General features: G+C 46.2%; 1 protein-coding gene across 4 annotated transcripts; it reads left to right on the top strand.

Annotated features, from left to right (window-relative positions):
* Positions 1-1,301: 1,301 nt before the first annotated feature.
* stau (double-stranded RNA-binding protein Staufen) lies at positions 1,302-20,288 on the top strand. 4 transcript variants are annotated; one of them, XM_089571031.1, is made up of 9 exons: positions 1,302-1,484; positions 1,693-1,945; positions 5,270-5,504; positions 7,193-7,509; positions 10,889-11,176; positions 12,124-12,264; positions 16,022-16,385; positions 17,674-17,780; positions 20,039-20,288. In XM_089571031.1, exons 2-9 carry the CDS (start codon positions 1,703-1,705, stop codon positions 20,264-20,266), a joined length of 1,923 nt encoding a protein of 640 aa, XP_089427157.1. In that variant the 5' UTR covers positions 1,302-1,484; positions 1,693-1,702; the 3' UTR covers positions 20,267-20,288. The 4 variants fall into 4 exon arrangements, with proteins under 4 accessions (XP_089427157.1, XP_089427156.1, XP_089427159.1 ...); XM_089571030.1 differs by having other exon boundaries at positions 5,270-5,531; XM_089571033.1 differs by having other exon boundaries at positions 1,303-1,484; positions 7,223-7,509.
* The last annotated feature ends 1,486 nt before the right edge of the window (positions 20,289-21,774 follow it).

Below are 21,774 nucleotides of genomic sequence, written 5' to 3'. Positions count from 1 at the left end.
CTTGCATATTTAGAGTGATAAATCTATACCTTTATGCGTTGTGTCTTGTGTATAATCCCAAACTGTGATCTGGAATGCGAGGTCAAAATTTGAATGTCATTGAAATAAACTCATTTTCCTGAAATTCTCTTTTTGTGTCGTCGCCGCTTTGCAGGTCGGGCCGAGCACGAGCGTGCTCAGGGTCCTTCAGTGTCGGGCCGGGCTTCCTGTCGGTAGGTTAAGTCCCGGGCCGGGCGCGGGTTCGAAATTGCGGCCCGTGCACAGCTCTATTCAGAAACCTAATCACATTTCCTTTTGTGAAAAAAGAGCTATGTGCAGAGTTTAAATGGTGCAAGTATGAAGCTACAATGAAGTCAATTACCAAACACATCGAAACATCAGTTGTGATGCCTGAAAAAAGATGTACTGCAACATATAAATACTTAAGTCTCGATAAGCAGGAATACTGAAGGGGAATAAAAACAGTTTTCTTTTGTTCGGGCTCACGCACCTGCTACAAACATATTCTTTATACATAGCAATAAAACTTGAAATAACTGTTTAAGAAGCCTTTTGGTCAAAGTATAGCTAAGTATGACTGAAAGGAGTCCGCAAGAAATGCACGGAAGCAGGCATGCAGTGTGACAGCGCAGCGCGACAGGTGCGCTTTTTAATCTCGCGCGCGCACTGAAGAACATGGGTTTATGGTTTATTGGGGTTTTAACGTCGCAAAACGAGTCAGGCTATGAGGGACGCCGTAGTGAAAGGGGTTCGGAAATTTCGACCACCTGGGGTTCTTAAACGTGCACTGACATCGCACAGTACACGGGCCTCTAGAATTTAGCCTCCATCGAAATTCGACCACCCCGACCGGGATCGAACCCGCGTCTTTCGGATCAGCGGCCGAGCGCCATAGCCACTGAGCCACCGCGGCGGGTCGAAAGACATGACGGGGACACGCCGAGGAGGCAACGCTGCAGTGCACGCTGCCTCCTCGCCTCTCGGCTCCTCGCGAGCAGCCCCGTCCGCTGACGAGCGGTGGCGGGGGAAAATCTAAGGAAAACATGCCTGTCCCCAACCGGACATGACGTCATTAAATATCACGTGACCTATGACGTCACGCGTATGACGTCATATTTTTTTGACCAATCAGCGTTTCCAGCCTGCCGTCCCGCAAACGCTTGTGAAGGTATGTCCATTATATAACATAAAGTCAAGACTAGCTCACCAGGGGTAAATTAGCGCTAACAGCGTAAACGATGTGATCTAAGCAAGCCTGCAGTCTCCAAGCATTAGCCCGTTCTCGAGCCAGCTCGAGCCGGCAGCGGCACGGCTTCGGGCAACTACCGTAATGAGTAGCGTGTAGGGTTGAGTCGCCGGCGGCGCACCGAAATTTTCTTCACTGTTTGCCAACGTTTAGTGGTCTGTTTTTGAGCCCCGGTTAGATCGGGGCTTAAAATGGCATTCACCGCTTGGACCGCAGTGTCCCAGTTGCTGCTTTGATCGTGAGTAGCGAGCGTGTCTCGTCAAGCCGCGGCGCGCGCAGGGTCATTCTTCGGGGAGGCTGGCGTGTCGCACGAGTCGTGCCTCGTCCGCACGCGCTGCATGCGCGAGCAAGGCCGCGTCCGACGGCGGCGGCGATGAGCGCGCGCGCGCGCGTGCTCGGGCGCGGCTCGCTAAGCGTGACTCGCGCGGTGACGCTCCTTCGCGCAGTGGCCGCAGCATGCTGAGCTCGAGTCCAAGCGGCGAGTGCGCTCCGGCGGAGCAGGAAGGCCCGTCGCCTCCTTCCTGCAACGGGGAGCAGCCCACTACGGCCGTGGCAAACAATAAAGAGAAGAAGACGCCCATGTGCCTGGTCAACGAGCTGGCCCGCTTCAACAAAGTTGGCCTGCAGTACAGACTCGTCGACGAATCGGGGCCGCCGCACAAGAAAAGCTTCACCGTAGTGCTGCGCCTCGCGGGCCACGTGAGCACTCGACACTATGCTGGAGCCTCGCCTTCTTCCCTTCCTTCCTTCCATTCGTCCTTCCGTTGCGCTTGTTTGGCGACTGTTCAACTATGCTGCCCGCGCGTGCAGTTTGAAGTTTTGCCAGGTGTCATTCAATACACGTGATCCGCTGAGCGTCGGCCTTCTTTTTCTGAAATTTCCCAGCGCCTTTCCCAGGCTTTTGTCATCGTGACACTTCCATTAACTGTTACAAATTTCGGCAAATAACCATGGTATGTGGTGGTTTTATTTTTCGAAAAAAAAAAAAAATGCACAGGCACGTAACAGTAGGCGATGGCAATGAGTAAAAAGATTTTTCTGAGGGAAATTTTCCGTAGTGAACTTACGTTTATTAAATGTCATGACTGACAAGAGCACTAACATGCTGGCACTTAATTCCAGGGGATGTAAACTTCAAGCTTTGCATATAATTCATTTATTTGCATGCTCATGGAAACTTTTGCAGCTTCAGAGCCTGAGAACAGTTGACAAGTCAGAACAGTGATTTGGACCTTTGGGAAACATACGAAGTCAGTCCTGTGGGGCATGTCCCCACAGACACTCTTGTGTCAGCCTTGCACTTAATTATTCCCCAACTGAAAGGTGCTGGTGTAACGCTCTACATCTTCAACATTCCTCACAACCTGGCCTCTGGTCATCATGAATAGAATGTTTCGCGCACTCATTTTTCACCATTAGGCATTGAGTCCATGCAGAGATAGCTTGTGCATACATTTAGGGTATGCACTGCACCTAATGAGTTTCACTGAGTCCATCCATGCTATCACGGTAAAGGAATTTTCATCCTGCAAGGAAGCAGGCCCGTAGATTTTTGCAGAAGAGGGGTCCTTTGCATGTCCTGGTGTGCTAGGTCTCCAATGCACCTTTTTAACAAAGGGATAGGCAGTGAAATGCTAGCTTTTACGGGAGTCATTTCAAACTGGACCTCATTTCTAGTGTATTGGCCATGACATGGCATATGCAGATATTCAGATGTTCATTTTATGCAGCAAGTGAATGAATGAAAATGAACTTAAAATTTTTTCCTGGAGCATGTATCATTATCAATCATCATTTTACTGCCGCGGTGGCTCAGTGGTTATGGCGTTCGGCTGCTGACCCGAAAGACACAGGTTCAATCCCGGCTGCGGCGGTTGAATTTTGATGGAGGCGAAATTCTAGAGGCCCGTGTACTGTGCGATGTCAGTGCACGTTAAAGAACCCCAAATGGCCGTAATTTCTGGAGCCCTTTACTACGGTGTCCCTCGTGGCCTCAGTTGGTTTGGGACATTAAACCCCATAAACCATAAACCAAACATCATTTACACTTGCAGATTGGAAAATATTGATAGTGTGAGCATATATTGTATAAACAATTGACCTTTCATGGTGCTATTTTGTGAAGCAACAGAAAGCTTACCATCCATATTAAGTAATGGCTCAATGACTGTGCTGACAATGCTGTTTGAAGGCCCTGCACAAAATTTTTTAACTAGTACAAAGCTGTAAACCCTGATAGTTGAGAGTTGTGGCTGTTGTGTTGCAGTAAAAATCGAATTGAGTAAGTGCACATCAATCACAAGAATTATTTTTTTCATTGATCAATTTGTTTTTTTTTAATGGCAAATGTTCTTGAGATATCAGAAACTGTTTTCCTGTCTTTTGCACTTAGGTCACGCTGTCTTGAGCCATGGTGATAGCTAGTTGGGGCGGTGCCTGTAACATTAAGAATATAATTAGTGTACAGTGTCATATTAGGGTTGCTGCTGTTCTATTGTTATACCAAGTGATTTTTTTTTTAACCTTTACAGATTGTATTTTAAAAACTGTGAGAGGTATGTCTGTGCAGGTGGATTGTGCAGCAAGGCAGACATCATGTACATGATAAAACATAATGATTAACTGATTAATAACTAGAATTGGCTAATCAACTTCTTTAGCTTTCATTGTAAGGGGCAATATCATGCTGCGAAATTGAAGGCCGTTAACATCAAAGGTTTCTAAACTTTCTAGATCGGCACTGTGCTTAGAAATATCAAATGTCAAAAATACATATTTGAACGCTCGTTGAGTTAGCTTTCCCGATGTCCATATTTATAAAATGATGTCCCTCGCATTTGTTATTCATCAAATACGGACGCCATTTGTGTATTTGGTCATATAGAAATTCGCATGACTTTGATGACAATACCACATGCAGTGATGCCATTTTAGAAATATGCGATGCGGGAAAGCCCTTTCAGCGAGCTTTGAAATGTGTATTTTTGCTGTTCGGTATTTTGAACCACATTGGCGATTAAGAAAATTTTAAAAGGGGGCACACTTCTGATTTTGATGGCCTTCAGTTTCACAGTGTAATATTGCCCCTTAAAATTAAAAATAAAAAGTTGATTAGTTAATTATAGTTAATTAATCATTTCATCATTACCCTCTATCATGTAGATGACGTCCGCCTTGATATACAGCCCTCTTGGACAGACCACACAGACATAACTCTCATAGCTTTTAAAATACAAATCTGTAGAAGTTAAAAAAATCACCCAGTACTTGCTGATATGAAAGCAGTGTAGACTTTTCTATGTTTTTTTTTTTTTCAATGCTTCTCAGTCTATGCGTTTCAGCATATAGACTTTGGTTTTGAAAAAAAAAAATACTAACATCAGGTTGTAATTTTTCAAAATAGCGTGCGTTCTTTGGCTCTAGGCCATAAATACTTCGTACTTAATATTGAGGTTTCGCAGTTGGAACCATCAGTCTCTTGATTTCGTTGCACATTGTGGTCACCTGTTAGGCCCCTGGGAGCACATATCTAATGGCAGACGCCAACTTCTGAAGCTGAGGCCCCAAAACATAGATACAGACAGTTGGCTGAAAATTGTTTCTCTTGAAGATCGAAGTTTTGCAATTTTCACTTGTGCATGATAACATAGTGAATGGCTTTTCTGTCCTAGTGATCTGATGCCGTCTGATCTTGTCTGTCAAAGAAGCAATTCTGTCTCTCTTGTATGAATGCACCTCAGATTGGAGGAAGGGAGAAACATTGTTCAAAAGGTCATATGCAAGACGGTCATATGCTTATGTTGACAAGGACAAGGTTAGAGACAGCATGAACGGTTCATGTTGTCTTTAACTCTGTCCTTGTCAACCTGAGTAGTGCATGTTTTGCATATGATACTGTTCCAACTAGCCCCGTCCCAAGCACTTCTTATTGTTCAAAAGGAATTGGCACAAGGCTGCATGGGGTGTAGACAACTGCCCGCTCTGATTTCAAGCTCTGCCCGTGTCTCCCGCAATCCCTGGCAGGAGGAGTACCAGGCTACAGGGTCGAGCATCAAGCGAGCGCAGCATGCAGCAGCACAGCGTGCCCTGGACGAGACGTCCCTGGCACGGCCGGTGTCACGGGCCCCCCAGCGGGCACAGGGACCCCTGACCCCCACAGTGGAGCTGAATGCGCTGGCCATGAAGCGAGGCGAGCTGGCGACATACCGGGTGGTCGAGCTGCCCCGCAGGGCGTACATACCTGCGTTCAACTTCCAGGGCATGTGTCACACTACACGCGGCTCTTGTGAGTCGGTGCTGTCCCCGCCTTTTTGTTTTTTCGCTTGGTCTTGAGGCTGTGCAAGGATACATATATGTACGCCTGCTTTATTTAAGACAACAGCTTTGTAATTCTTTTGCGCTTACTGCTGGCTTAATTTTAAACCTGTGTGAAAGCAGAGAGCTAAAGAAGAGACAAAAACAGGCAGCTGCTGGTGGACACTAGCCACCGTATTTCTTCTGCTCCTTCTTGGTGTCTTCGTCTGCTCCACTGATTTCAAATAAAGCATGAAATAGCAACTCACCCAGTGTGCAGCTCCCTTACTGCTGTCAGCACTCAGGTGTCTTGTGCAGGTTACATTCTGCGGTTTTGTACTATGCACTTACTATGGAACAGGGTTGGTTGGTGGTGGCTTGTCTAATACAAACATTTATGCTAGGTTGACTCAATGCAGTGTTTTTTCGGCATGGTGCGAACACCTGTTATTCGGTCAGTAGGCACATTTTGAATCACGAGGATTGCATCGACCCCTTACATTGTAGAGAAAGCTCACAAAATTTCGAACTGAGACTTTGATGTCAGGAAGCAGTATTGTTCGCTCTGCTGTGTCAAAGATGCGAAAGTGCTGGCTTCCAGAAAATAGCTTGATGTGGCTAAATGGGCTTGTGCTCCAGAATGGCAGAGATGTCATCACTCTACTAAAGGAATGTTGCATTGGGGCACCCTGATTTATGCAAACCGGCAGAGCCGTCTGCTGGGAGAGTTCAGAACAAATACTACCATGTGTTAAGAAGGACCAACAAGGGTGCTCACATTGTCTTCTTTGGTTACGCAAGGTGCTTGTGAAATGACCTCCATCTACCAAGGAACGAGTTCAGAGCTGGCAGTTGTTTCCTATTTTTACAGGGCAAATGTGACAAACAGTAATTCCACCTGCGTTGTTGAACTTTATGTACTGCAAGATGAGCTCTTTGTGTGAGATTTGAATTGATAACGAGGTAAAAAAAAAAATTTTAGAGCTGCTGTTTCTTTTAGTGTACTAAAAGAGACAGCAGCTCTAAAATTTTTTTTTTTACCTCGTTTTTTTTACCTTTTAGTGTACTAAAAGAGACAAGGGGATGGAAAGAGGTGCTCGTCGTGGCATTCGACAAATTAAAAAAAAAAAAACATTTCTATACACTCCTTGGTTTTGGTGACTGTTGGCTTCTGTAGTGTGCTAAAGTAGCACTAACAAAAACGGGGACAATTTTCAGAGGCACATGAATGGCATGGCTGACAAAAATTGTTTCAAGAGTGCCTAGGCCTTTTGTTTACTGTCGCTGATTTTGTTGTGTCCCTCCTTTACTTTATCACCCTTGCATTCGTTTGCACTCGACAGCCTAACCTACTCAGTTCATACACAGTCACATTTATTTTTATAGCTAGCTGTGCATGTGCACATCGCCACCTGGCATGAGCTGTCTGTGCATCAACTTTCATCAACTTTACAAGTGCTTAATTTCTCTTTAGTATTTCTTATTGTGTAGGAAACCATTTTGAATTTAATATGAATGCAAGTGAACACAATGTACAGAGCAGACGGCAGTGCACTTGCAACTTTTGTACAGATGTGTATTTCGGGTGTATTTCTGTTTTTTTTTTCATTAGCCTGGACTGTAGTTGTGTTTAATTATATTGGCTAATTGCAGTGCTGCTGCCTGCATCCCCACACCCCTCAGGCCTGTACTCGCCACACTACCGGCACATGGGCACTGCTCCGGGGGGCTACTGCGCGACGCTGGACGTGGGGCCGCGGCGCTTCCACGGCGAGGGCCCCACAGAGCAGGCTGCCCGCCATGCGGCCGCCCAGCAAGCCCTGGCCCAGCTGAGGCACCTGCCTCTGCGGCCGCCACCTCCGCCACAGCCGACGGCCACAGATGCAGACACCGCTGGGGACGAGCTCAAGTCGCCTGTCAGCCTGGTGCATGAACTGGCCCTCAAGCGCGGGCTCTCGGTCGTCTTCCAGGTACGCACCCTTACCCCGTTCCCACTGGTCTTCCTCCAAAAACAAAATCGTGTGAATGACGGCTGCAATGTTTCTCTATGAGAATTTCCTGGCGGGAAACTCAAAACTCTGCCTTGAAGCATCTCGTTTTTGTACAGCTGTATCTGGCAACTGGACAAATGACTAGTTCCATGCATTTGTCATGACATTCATGGCACTAATGCAAGGTCAATATTGCTTCTGCTTCCGTACCAAAGTGCACCTTTGGAGGCCTGTAGGTGCCTCTGTTTTGTCCATCATCTGGTCTTCTCCTGGAAGCTGGTGGAGCACCTCCCACATGGTACTCTGTGGTCTTCCATGATGTAGTTGATGGCTGGCCATGAGAGCACTGGTGAGAAAGTGGGCTGGCATGAGTGCGCTTGTCGTAGTTCTATATCATTACCGGATCACTGCAGTAGGTGATGTGTGTATGTGTGTGCACAAATGGAGCTGCTAGCCGCCACCTAAGCAGATGGTAGCAGATTGGATGAAGTGGTGTGTACTGCTGGTGTGTATTTGTGGCCAGTGCTTTTGTTTTTGTCTGTTCTGAGTTCAGAAACTACCCCTTTAAAATGAAGCTACCTCGGGTAACAAGTAGGGGTGTGCGAATATTCGAAAATTTCGAATATAATTCGAATATTAATTTTTGAGTATTCGTATTCGATTCGAAATCCAAGTATCCGTGTTCTTTCGAATATTCGACCCGACGCGAATATTCGTACCCAGCAGAATATTTTATTGCGAGCACCGGCGTTCATTTCGGTCCGCAAGTCCTATCAACAGATTCATAACAATACGGCGGCGCCCTGAGCAATGCGTAACGTTGGGCCATGCAGTAGTTGACTATATGCTGGTGAGCTTCTTTGTGGCTATACCTGCGAAGCTGGTACAGTCAGAGCTGTGGACGAAATACCCCGCAATACGTGCCAGTTCAGTGCCAAGTGAGAGGGCATTTTTGTGGCTGGAGAAGTCGCTTCAGCTAGAAGGGAACTAACTACTTCTGCCTGACCATGTGGAGCAGCCGGTTTTCCTTCACGACAACCTTTTACGTTCATCCCAGCAACGCGATTTTGTGCATATGGCAAGCTAGCCTAATCAGTGCTGTGTACTAGCCATCTTCTCTGATATTTCCACTCTTCTAAGAATAATGTTCGAGACTTTGATACTTTTTTGTGCAGCCGCACACATCTTTTGTGTTCATTTCATCACGGTTAGTTGAACTGTGATGCTCTTGGATGCTCAAATAATGTTTTGTAGTAGTTAAATGCGTCTGTCCTTGATTATTCGATATTCGATTCGATATTCGGAACCAAGTATTCGTATTCGATTCGTATTCGAAAAATTTGATATTCGCACACCCCTAGTAACAAGAAAAAAAAAATTAGAAACTTTGTGGATGGCAGAAAAAAAAGTTGCATCAGTCTTTGCATTGAAATTTTGTCCAGCGCCTAGTGCTGTACTTTGTCTGGCAGCTTACTGCCTTTGCTTTTGTGTCTGTAGTTGTGTGTGGTTACCTTGTCTAAGCAGTGAAATTACATCAACTGTCACTGCAGAATTCACGCCAGCCCATGCGGTAGTGCTTTCCGCATGGAAAAGCTAAGACACAAGGTCTGAACGCACTGTGGCTTACATTGCGGGCAATGTTCCACAATCTGTGCCTTGTATTTGGGCATCTTCGTAGAGCACGGAAGGGGCGGTCCCTTTCTGTGTAATTTGTAAACGTTCCACTTTTCATTCCTTTTGTGCCATCTTGTTGCATTTTTCTTGCAACGTGCTGTGCTACGCCCGTCCTATGGCAGCTTTCAACACCACTCCTCTTGCAAGAAGTGCCCACATCAGCTAATGCTTGCATATTTAACAAATGCATCTTTTTAGCGTCTGGAGGGATTGGGATGAGATGAAAAGCATCTCTGCTAGCAAAAAATATTGAGCAGTTTACTCCCTCTTAACGAAATTAAGTTTACCTGATGTTTAATTAAGCTAAATTGGGATATTAACATGGTAGTATATTTAGGGTCCTGTTTAGCGGAAAATTTGATGGCGGCGGCCTGAGTGAAAAATACCCAGAGAAGCAAGCTAGGTGGCCTGCGTAGGTCATGTGACCTTTTGACATCATCACAACCTGCCAAGCGGATCGTGAGCAAACTGCCCGGCGTGGCAGGCGGAAGTTAAATTAATGATTGGTCATGAGAGGTTGCTCAGAAAGAGCATTATGGGTCTCACACCACACCGGTGGCAACACCTGCGATTGCCAGGAGTTGTACGAGGAATACTAACGATCTATGAATGTAAAGTAGAGAATGACTAATTGTGCATATATGAGCATTAACCCATTACAGTTGACAACCGAAAATTCGGACCCCTGATTTTTTAGACATGCTTGATTATTCGGACTTTTTCGCGGCACTGTGACATGAACCTCACAGCCAATGTATAAGAGCGCCTGAAATTTCACACAGATCGCAACTGACTGCTTAATTGTTCAGACCTTCTTCAGAGTCTCTTCCAGCACCCAAGCTGGCACATGATGTGTGCAGTGGAACCTTGTTCATTCAAACTGCAAGACAGATCGAAAGCTTTATAAACAAAACAAAATTCAAGCTAAAAGGGAGCCTCTTAAATGGCAGGGCTGACAGTCTCCGCGAGTTGACACATTGCGCCTGCCAAAAGGCCTTTCCTGAACTGTAGAGTTTAGGTACTTTTTTATTTTGAAGTTCTGCACACGCCTTGCGTAGTCTTTTGAACTGAACAGACATCAGCTCCTTCTTCAATCCAGCAGAGTTTGTATAGTACCTTGACTAATCTACCTGATTTCCCTTCTTTTTTTGCTTCCGGCTTGGCTGTGTGATACACTTCATGGTTTACCTGATAGGGTATAGCTACGGTCATGATCATCGTCATCACCATTACTAGTACCTTGGCCCATATGAACGACCCGGTGGTCTCATTGTCTGCCTCATATGTGGGAGGTGCGGGGTCCAGTCTCCAGTGCAGCCTGTGCTTCCCACCTCCCAGTGGGTGTAAGCTTTACACTATCCTGGTGCTCAGCACCTATGGTGTGAAATGCTAGGGAAAATTGGTCTTTCACTGCACCTCATGCAGACCAGACCTGATTCTGTTTGGCCAAGCTGAACTTAAGCCATGAAAATGAAATCTTTGCCTTCAGATTAACACCTTGTAGGTGATCGTGATCTGCTTCCAGAATCTGAGTGACTTGTTCCGTGTGTAGTTCTTAAAGTTCGCCAAATTCCGATGAGATGGAATGTGTAGCTTTAGCTGTGGTCGGGAAAAAATGTGCAATGAAATGGTGCTAGGTTTCCAGCACCTTTGCAGTGTTCTCTGTGTTTTCTATTGGCTGCAGGTGGTGCAGGAGAGTGGCCCTCCGCACATGCGCACCTTCCGGACACGCTGCACAGTGGGGGAGCTGAGCGCCGAAGGGGAGGGCAATGGCAAGAAGGCCTCCAAGAAGGAGGCTGCCCAAGGGGTGCTCGAGCAGCTGCGCAAGCTGCCGCCCCTTGAGCCACCCCCGGGACCGGTGGTAGCGTCGACCGGGCCCGGCAACGCGCAATTAATGAAGCGTCGGGCGCCCCCCAAGAAGCGCGCCCGCAACCTGGTGCGCGACCAGCAGGCTGCAGCACCACCGTGCGAGGTAGGTCTTCCTCTCGATGATAGGTGCCTGGCTACAGAAGTTTGGAGAGGGCTTTATGGAGGGTTATGGTAGCTGTGCACCCGCTGTAGATACTATCTTCTGGTATTTTTACATAAGGCTCTTCTACACCTTGATTCCGCAATGCCTGCATGACTGCCGTAGTTCCGACTGAGTCAGATGCTTTCTTGTATCTATGAGAGTTAAATAAAAGGGGTTGGTTATATTCTGCGCATTTCTCTATCACCTGATTGATAGTGTGAACATGATCTATTGTTGAGTAGCCTTTACGAAAGCCTCCCTGATCATTTGGTTGATTGAAGTCTAAGGTTGTCCTGACTCTGTTAGCAATTACTTAAATAAATACTTTGTAGGCATCGGACTGATCAGTCTGTAATTTTTCAAGTCCTTGATGTCCCTTTTTCTATGGATTAAGATGATGTTAGCCTTCTTAACTTATTAGGACAAGCAGAGAAAATGTGGGTTTATGTTTTTTCTTGCTCAAGACATGAGCAACACTTCTTCCTCGACACACTAGAACGTATGCTCTCCCGAGCAGCAGTGCATGGACAAATGGGAAGCCAAACACTAACCTCTGATAACACTCCAGTGTGCACTGTTAGAGAATGAAGAATGTACACTTCTAAATGGCAGATTTATTCCATGTATCCTAATGTCTCAGACATCGTTTGAAAAAATGAAACATGCAACTAAAATTATGTTTCTATAGTCCTTTAATAATGTGACATTATTAGGTCAGAGCACTGGCTATCAAAGTGCTAGGATATTTCACGGTCTAGGTACAGGAGACTAGTCTGTTAGAACTTTATTGCTTGCATTCCACCTCTGGGATTATGATGAAGGCATAAAGCTTGTCGGCAATCATGGTGGCTGCCTAGGGTCAGGCTTCAGCATCATGATCTGTCTTGGCTGCTGCTGCCTTTGCGTAGGTGAACCCCATATCCCGGCTGATCCAGATCCAGCAGGCAAAGAAGGAAATGGAGCCCACCTACGTACTGGTGTCTGAGCGAGGCGACCCCCGACAGCGCGAGTTCGTTCTTCAGTGCAAGCTGGGAAACCTCACTGCACAGGTAGGTTTGGTTGGTACCACCCATCTGCTGTGCTTGGGGCGCGAAAAGTGGTTTGTGGTACCCTTGGGAACAAAAGTGATGCATACCAACCAAGCATTGGCTGGACTCAATCGTACCGCCTAGGGGTGTGCGAATATTCGATAATTTCGAATATTCGATCGAATAGCACGGTATTCGATATTCGCTTCGAACCGAATTCTCGGTATTCGAAATTTCGAAGTATTCGCCTCGCGCGAATAGTGTTTCTGGGGCGCTTGCCCGCTTGCTTCATGTGGTTTCAGTTCCGAGTATTGCCGCATAGATGGCTTTTTTTTATCGCGCTTTCAACGCTCGGGGGTCAGTCAATACACGAATCACAACCAGGTCGGGGTGCGAACCCAGCTACAAACGAAATAAAGGTGAGGGCGACGCGCTCTTGCGGAAGATCCTGCGTTCTGGCCGTCTCCGAGCCTCCGCACTGCCATAAGCCGCGTCGCTGCCACCGTGTCGAGGCAGACGCAAAGAAGGAAGAGCACTGCCATCAGTCGTCTAGCAAGAAACCTCAGTTTACTGTTGTTGTTGTTGCGACTGAGCGAAGGATGAAAAGGAAAGTGTACGGGCCTGCCGACTGGCTCTAGCCGAGCCACCACCGCTGCCACGAGCAGATAGAGGAGAGTTCAAAGATAAGTGGAAAGAAAGAAAAACGAAAAAAGACGCGCGTCACACAACGCAACAACCGCGTCCGCCGCGGCGTACGCTGGCTGGAAGATCAGATAAGCACCGAAGCCGCGCCCGCTCCACCGCCTCTCGATTTTATTTCCCGTTAGAGTTGCGGAAAAGATTACCAGATAGGACAGATGCGAAGATAAACACGCAGCCCTACCGCGCTATCGCTTCACCCTGGTGACGAATCATGCGTACGGAACATGACCGACCGTTCTCGGCAGCTTTCAAGCAAGCCATCATATTACCGGCGGAGGCGCGAAAAATTCAGCGGCAGCACGGGGACTCGATGTCGCCGAAGTGTATACTTACGTCAATGGGAAGGGCGCCTTTAGCGTGTGATAACGCTAAGCTTATTGTGCACCCGTGGAGGATTACTGCCGTTAACGCTCGGCATCTACGACTGGCGTCTTTTCTTGCTATTCTGACTGCTTGCGCGTTGATGGGAACGGAACGCCGCCGTAATCAGGGCATTGAGCCATCTTCGGTGGTGTGCCGAACTCCGTCGCCGCAACTCGGGCACTCCCATACGTTGGAGGCTGAGAGCATTCTTGATGGAAGCGCGATGCTGAGTGCTGCTCGGAAGTAATACCGGGGACAATTTTGCCAGGACGCGCGAGCGGTGCGAATGACGTTTCGCTTGCGGCGCGAGTTTTGTACACCCGTTTCCATTCTTGCTCGAGGGAATGCAAGTCTGGGAATGTAAAAGTTGTTCTTCCAGTATAAATTGCCAGTAAAAATTGTTCTTCACTCTAGGTGTTAAAATTTTGAAGTGTGGTTTTAAATAAAGCCTCAGTGCAGTGTGTAATGGCATCGTGTGTTGGGAAAATAAATGGTTTTGGAAATGCCCACTGTCACTCAGCCTCTTTTAGTGCCAGAAGTACTATTCGAACTATTCGCTTCGAAATTATTCGAAGAAAATTGCTATTCGCTTCGAATTCGCTTCGAATCAAAAAAACACTATTCGCACACCCCTAGTACCGCCACATCACGGCTGGACCTGGTTTTAAGACAGCCAAAACAGGGAATTTTTTTATCTGCTGTCATATCAATCTCTTTGCTTGAATCCGTCATGCACCTGCTAATTGAAAATGCCAAAAACTTGGCACTGTGTAATGCAGTTTGATTAGTGTTTGATTAGTGCTTGTATGGTCTGCATCATTTCTGTTCCTGACGGCACATAAAAAAAATGAAAAGGTTTGAAGAAGCATGCTGTTTGAGCACTGTCCTGTGATAAATATCGCTAATGGCTTACATCGACATGCGCTTGCATCGGTAAAAAGTCTTTCCTGTCTCCAGTGCACTCACTGCTTAAATGGCTGCAAGTCAGCACTTCTGGTTTTCTTGAGATATGCAGTGGCACAAACAATCATTGCATGCTGGAGAAGCAAGCAGTAGTGAAAAGTAAAAAGAACATCCATGTGGACATAGTTAAGAGCCTTAAGGGGGGACACTGGTCTTGAAAATAAAATTTTATTAATTTAGTCATAGTTATGAAATTTTCAGGGCACATGTATTTTTGTGCACTGATTTTAGATATGTCATTTAATTTCATGTAAAACAATTCCTTGAGCACTTATGCACTTTTTATGCTAGTATTTTGCGGAGAGTTTTGAAGAAAATTTGCTGCAGGAAACTCGCTGAAATGTATGCCATTGGGTTCTCTCGACACCAAGGAGTAGAATAAGGGTAAAATTATCATCCTGGCTATTATAGAACTTGAGTAATAGGGTACTGAAGCTGCCACTTCACACACAGGAATACACATTTTCCTTCTCAGTTCTGAAGCGACAACTTCAAAACTCTATAACTTAAGTTCTATGATAGGCAGGAAGACAATTTCACCCTTATTGTACTCCTTGGTGCCAAGAGAACCCGATGGCATACATTTCAGCGAGTTTCCCGCAGCAAATTTTCTTCAAAACTCTCCGCAAAATACTAGCATAAAAAGTGCATATGTGCTCAAGGAATTGTTTTACATGAAATTAAATGACATATTTAGAATCAGCACACAAAAGTACATATTCCCTGAAGATTTCGTAACTGTGACTTCATTAATAAATATTTTTTTTTCAAGACCAGTGTCCCCCCTTAAGGGGGGACCCTGCTCTTAAAAAATTTTTTTAATTATTTAGATATAGTAATGAAATTTTCAGGCCACATGTATTTATGTGTGCTGATTTTAGATATGTCATTTAATTTTGTGTAAAACAATTCCTTGAGCACTTGTGCAATTTTTATGCAAGTCTTTTGGAGAGAGCATATAAGAAAATTTGCTGCAGGAAACTTGCTGAAATGCATGCCATTGGGCTCTCTTGACACCAAGGAATGCAATAAGGGTAAAATTATCATCCTGGCTATCATAGAACTTGAGTTACGGGGTACTGAAGCTGCCACTTCACAAACAGGAATACACACTTTTCTTCTCATTTCTGAAGCGACAACTTCAAAACTCTATAACTCAAGTTCTATGATAGCCAGGATGATAATTTTACCCTTATTGCATTCCTTGGAATCAAGAGAATCCAATGGCATGCATTTCAGCGAGTTTCCTGCAGCAAATTTTCTGCAAAACTTTTCCCAAAATACTTGCATAAAAATTGCACAAGTGCTCAAGGAATTGTTTTATACGAAATTAAATGACATATCCAGAATCAGCGCACAAAACTACATGTGGCCTGGAACTTTCATAACTGTGACTTCATTAATAAAAATTTTTTTTCAAAGACCAGGGTCCCCCCTAATGCAATGCTGTGTGTCCCATTTCACTGAGTACACTCCTTCGAGGACACATCTATTCATCCTTGAAGCCTAGGCCTCAAAGTTGTACTAGAAAGGTACCCCTCAAGTTCCACTTTAACAAATTTTCAGTTCCCATCGAGTTCGAATTGTCGAGAGTCTAACATTGGCCATCACAGGCCATCTAGGTGAAAATGGGCTTTTCTGAAATGAGCTCTGGGAAATGCTGATTAGAAATCTTTAGCTTGGCGACACATTCTGTCCTTAGCATCTTTGTTGCACCTGTCAGAATGTGCTCTTCCTTGCTGCACTACAGGGCGTGGGTCCCAACAAGAAGACAGCGAAGCGGCTTGCAGCCGAAGCCATGTTGCAGCGGCTTGGATACTCGCGCCCGCCTGCAACCAGCCAGGCAGGTGGAGGAGCAGCAGCAGCTACGGTCGATGGTACAGAGCAGCCGCCCCCTGCTTCCAACGCTGCCACCCGCGGAGTGGTGTCTCCGCTGAGCCCCCGCGGCGGGCGTCAGCTTGTGCCGGGCCTTCTGCTGGTGCCCGGCCATGGAGCCGCCGGTGCAGGCTCAGCTGCCGCTGGGTGTGGCGTTGGTGGCAGTGGAGGGAACCGCATGGCTTCCGCTGGGGACCTCCAGGCGAGCTCAGCAATTGCGAAGGAGCTGCTCGACAAAGGTGGGCAGGACAGCAGGCGTTCGAAACATTTGTTGCTACGCTGGCATAGGCGGACTGGTGGAAACTGCGTTGATGTGAGAAAAGTTTTCAGGAAATGTCAGTGAAAGGAACAGCAAGCGTTTGAAGTCTGGCCATTGTGCTAATGTGGGATAGAGTTTGGGGAAGTGGATTCTTCAGTGAGCAGCCAACATTTGAAGTTGTGAAATGAGTATATTATATTTTTTTCTTATTTTACAAATTTTCTGTTCTGAGGCTAGTGGCCGTGGACGTAGTCATGCCTGCCATGGATATTTGTGCCACTGACAAGTGATAGCTGAAACATCCATAAATGACAGTGTGTTTGGTTTATTAGTTATATCCGCATTAATTATCCTTTGGCCATTTGCACATTTCATGCGTTATTTCATTTGCTTGTTACAGGGAACATGTGTTACATTTTGGCACCTCAGTCTTTACTACAAGAAAACTGCAGTCAGTTTTTAGGTCTAATGTTTGGGACATTGACCCCATGGGTGTATTGGTACTTTTAATCAGTATGTTCTGTAAGCTGATTGGTACACATATTTAGTCATGGAAAACATGCATTTATGTTTGTGTCATCAAACCTAGAGTTCTGAACAAAGAAAAGATCAGCACTGACAGCTCAAATAGTGAATGTCTTTGACTTTCTTTTTAAGTAACGTGTGTCGGCAAGTTCCTTTCGTGTGAACGCTCCTCACAAGGATCTCCTAGGAATTTGAACAGTGCTAGCTGTGTGAGGGATGCTTTTAAGCTATTGTGACAGCTGTGACGTTTTTGTATTCATCAAGCGTTTGAATACAGCATGTCTATATGTTCCAAGGATCAGTCTACAGATTGGCCACTTCTGTATGGTTGGTGAGCCACAGTGTGGGCTCATTTTTTACTTGGGAAAATGCAAAAGGGGCATGGCTTTGTCACACGATGTGTTGTCATAGTAGGTACTAGGTGTAGCACGTGTCAGGTATAACTTCTAGCAAAGGCAGCGTGCTTCTCTGGCATTTGCAAGGCTTTGTGGTTCTCACGGTCGTTCTTATGCACAGAATGCCCTAGACCCATTGCAATGGCTAGTAGCCTGAAAATGCAGGTTAAAAATACAGCACCCAGTAATGTAACAGTAAGGTTCTACTTTAATGGGGTCAAACGCAGACTCGTGTTTTATCCCTGCATATATTGTTGTCAGGTGATCTGTCTGACGACTATGAATATATCCCCAGAGTATGTTGCACATTATGCTGATGCAGCTGTTGAATGTTTCACTTTTCTGAAGGCGTGTCCCCAACAGCTGAAGCTCTCCGCCAGACTGCGCCTGTGACGGCGGCTCCAGTTCGACCCAAACAGCAGCTACTCTACCTCGCCGAGGTGCTGGGCTTTCAGGTCAGTGCTGCTATTTCTTTGCTGCAGATATGTGTGCTCCTGAAAGCATGCGTTGTGCATTCGAAGGAGTGCAGACATCATATTTTGGCTGGGTGTTCTTTGTAATGATGCTCAAGACACTTGTAAATCTAACTGCCACGCGGAGTTCTTCTATATGCATTAAATAATTTGTAGGGGTGTGTGAATATTCGAAACTATAATAGTTTGCGAATAGTGTTTTCGATTCAATTCATGCATCACTTTCACGAGACTTCATGGGATGCGACACTGCCTCTGCACAAAGCTATCATTGCTTTCACGATTTGAACTGTTCAAACCTCCTAAGCTTTCAAAAATTAAATGTTTAGTTCATTTAAACTGGTGGCAAAACATTGCGACATTCCCAAATGGCAGTATCTTGCTCTTGTCACGCGTGTTAAATGCGGCGGCTTCGCCGCTTTACATTAGTGCAAGGGGGCGGAGCATCTGAAAACAACGAGGGCAGTGGCTACTATTGCCATTGCCTCGTCGGACAGGATATGTTGTGAAATTTCTTTCGCAATAGGGACATTGTAAATGCTGACTGAATTATGCAGGCACTAGAAAGAGAGCCTTTGAAATTCTGTGTCAAAAAATGCTAATCGACATTTTTATGAAGTGAAATTGCCAGATGCCTTTGTGCTTCATTCGACAGCTACATTTTTCATAATTAAGCGATTGTTTATCAGAAGTTTTGCCACGTACAGTGAAAGCTCGTTAATTCGACCCCCGTTAATTCGGAAAATCGGATAATTCGACGCGCACGCGCGGTCCCTACAATTATACATAGGAGTCTATGGGGCGAAACTCTCGTTAATTCGAACAAATTTTGCCGCGCATCGGTTAATTCGACTTCACTCCGCAGCCCGCCAAGTGGGTGCGCCGAGAGCAAAAAGAAAAAAACACTGCCACGAGTGGCACTACTGTACGGCTGATAGGTCATCCGTATGGTCATCGTCATCAGCAGCGTGAGAGAGGGAAGCGAGGTTAGCGGCGGCCGAAGCGGCTGGCGTCTTTTTTTTGTGCTTTGTTGTGTCACAGCAGTCGCTATGATCGCAGTTATTTACGGCACCTTTTTTGGTGATTGCGCGCTTTGTCAGCGTGTTTACTGCGCTGCTTATTGTTGCTGTTTTGTTGCGACTGACAGAAGGGTGAAAGGAAATTGCACGGGCTTGCCTACTGGCTCAGCGGAGCCACCACCGCTGCCACATGCAGATAGAGGAGAGTTAAAAGATCAGAGGAAAGATAAAGAGAAAAGATAAGACGGGCATCTCAGCAACAACCGTGTCCTGCGCGGACGCTGGCTGATAAAACAGATAAGCGGCCGGAGCTGCGCTCGCTTCACCTCCTCCCCGCGCTGCTTTCGGGTGGGTAGCGCGTGGGTAGCGTGCAGTGCCTGCGCGCCTCGCCTTTGTGTCCTGTCAGCTGACCGAGGATGAAATAATTAAAGTGACAGGCACTGACAACGACCATTCGTCGGAAGGTGACGATTGTGAGCAGTTGTCCCAAATGCCGAAGTGCACGGTGAAAGAAGCCGCAGAAGCCTTGTCTGTGCGGGAGGACTTCTGTGAACAAATCCCTGACGGCGCGTGCGCAGCGGAGCACCTGGCAGCTGTTAGAGCTATCGTAGTCGCTCAAATTCGCTCAAAAAAGCAGACAACGATAACAGATTTCTTTGCCAAATAAAGGTACGTCCTGTTGCGGCAAACATTGTTTTTGTTGTTCATTCGATAATTCGACATTCGGATAATTCGACAATTTTTCGCGGTCCCGTCAGTGTCGAATTAACGAGCTTTTACTGTAATACGTTTTTTTCTCGGCGTGCTCTGATGGCAGTTTTCACCGCACTACACAAGCGGCTGGTCGTGATATGGCAAGCGTTTGCGTGATGGTTCGTGCTGTTATCTCGCTTGCGCCACTAACACCACAGAATATAGTATAGCAGTGTGGAGAGTTGGTAGCCGGCAAGGAGGTTATAGAACTTCCTCATTCCAAACACTCATTTCAAACACCAACTAGCCCAGCTTTGTGCTTAAAAGAACTTCCTCTAGCATGGAGGAAGAAAGCAAGCAAACGTTTCTTCTTCCATGGTGGCCAGGTGGTCTGCAAGCTTCGCACCTCGCTGTTGTTGACGCACTCCTAAAAAAACTATGTTACATTCAGTTGAACGTGGTATATGTAGGCCAACTTCAATTTGTCCTCAGTTTCCTTTCAAGCTGTGTTCCTGGTTTTGCGTGCAGGTACAGTTCACTGACTTCCCCAAGGGCAACAAGCAAGACTTCCTGTCGCTGGTGACATTGAACACGAGCCCGCCACAGGTGAGCCACGGGGCGGGCTCGTCACTGGAGGCGTCTCACGACGAGGCCGCGCTGGCTGTGCTGCGGACGCTCGCGCACCGAGGGCTGGACACACTTGGTCAGCCGCCAGCCAAGGACACACCCGAGCCACCGTTGCGCCTGCGTCAATAAACGCCGCCCGGCCTCTCATGTGCCTGCTTTTACCTGTGTCCCGAAAGCTCGCTGTTATGTACTAGTTGAAAAAAAAAAAGAAAAAGGAGGGGGGTTACATGAGCGGCATCATTTCTGCTATGAACGTGACCAGCCATCCTCATTGCCCTGGCAAGTGTTTGTAAGATGTGGGCGCTCTCTCTCTATATTTTTTTTTCAAATGTGAACCGTTAAAAAGGAATGTTTCGGAGCATAACTTGATAGCCCTTTGTTTCTGAGGGAAGTCAGAAAACATGAAATGCTTTGCAGATAAAAAGTAGTAGTGTCGTAGTGAGCTCTTAAGCATATTCTCAGTCTTGCTTATCTGCAGTTGGTAGGTGGAGTGCATGCATGTAGTTGCACTTGTTTCTGGCTGCACACATCACACTCTTACTTGTTAACGGATAGTTCTGATATTCCCATGAAATGTGACTGCACTGCTCTTTACTTAGTGAGCCACTTTATATTTCTGCAAGCATCCAGTTTGCAGGCCTCCATATTTTAATTGATGCTCTGTTGCTTTTTCAAGTTTTAAGGAGAGTGTAGTTTGCGGACCTCAAAAGTGGAGTTCTACAGTTACATTTCGATGATTGTTTCTCTATTTTTGTGTTCATTGGCTTTTGCATATGTGACATTATTTCGTGCCAAAACCGAACTCTTGGTGCACTTGCTGGAAGGCTGTACATAGACATGCATCTACTTATGTATCGTTTTCAGTACAAAAGCACTTCTTCACGAGGTCAAACAGGCTCACTGGTTTGTTTGAAGCTTGAACTTGAGGGTAATCTCAGGCAAACCATAAATAAATAAAATGTTGCCGTTGCTGAGATTTGAACTCACGGCAGCATGGTTAGGTCAGCTTTGCTGGCCACTGCACGAGAGCACTAAGTTATCGCCGCAGCTGATCATGCCTCGTATTAAACTGCAACACATTCTCGCGCTGTGCATTGCACATCATCTTCTTCATCAACTAATATTGCTATCAAGCTGATATTCGCGCTTTGAGCTGTGCGGCGGTAGTAACTCTTACAGTGGGGGCCTGGCCCTCATTTTAAGAGCCGCTAAGATTTGCTCACAACGATCCACTTCATGCATCTATTCCTACATCAAGGGTTCATGCCGCGGGAACCATCGCCTCATTTCGCTGAACCCTGGACCACACCTTCGTCTTCCGCCTTTTCTGTTGCAACTTAAAGCAATTCTGACCGCTGTGGATTCGTGTTGCTTTCACTTAGCACTGCTGATTCCACCCTGACATGGTCGACAACTATGCTTGTGACACGTGGCTGTGAAGACACAATAAGACATTTCCAGTGTGAATGCCCTGCGTTTAGCGCTGACAGAAAAGAAAACTGATAATTTAATTCGTCGTCAGTAATATACTTATAAGCGTGAAACGCATTGCAAGAAAGGCGAAAGGCATTCCAGGGTGCCCATTAGATGGTGGTAGGCACACTCGAGCCATGAGGAGCCGCCGTCATCAGCCACTT

Source organism: Amblyomma mixtum, chromosome 2 (assembly GCF_055824585.1).
Source record: "Amblyomma mixtum isolate Tamu chromosome 2, ASM5582458v1, whole genome shotgun sequence".
Classification (NCBI taxonomy): domain Eukaryota; kingdom Metazoa; phylum Arthropoda; class Arachnida; order Ixodida; family Ixodidae; genus Amblyomma; species Amblyomma mixtum.
The sequence above is the reverse complement of the archived record's forward strand: the minus strand, read 5'-3'. Positions and strand labels throughout refer to the sequence as shown.

Excerpts from the sequence above, each read along its gene's own strand:
- stau (XM_089571030.1), top strand. The coding sequence starts at position 1,703 with ATGCTGAGCTCGAGTCCAAGCGGCGAGTGCGCTCCGGCGGAGCAGGAA. Across the intron at positions 1,946-5,269 it reads TGCTGCGCCTCGCGGGCCAC|GAGGAGTACCAGGCTACAGG; the intron begins GTGAGCACTCGA and ends AATCCCTGGCAG. Across the intron at positions 16,386-17,673 it reads GAAGGAGCTGCTCGACAAAG|GCGTGTCCCCAACAGCTGAA; the intron begins GTGGGCAGGACA and ends ACTTTTCTGAAG.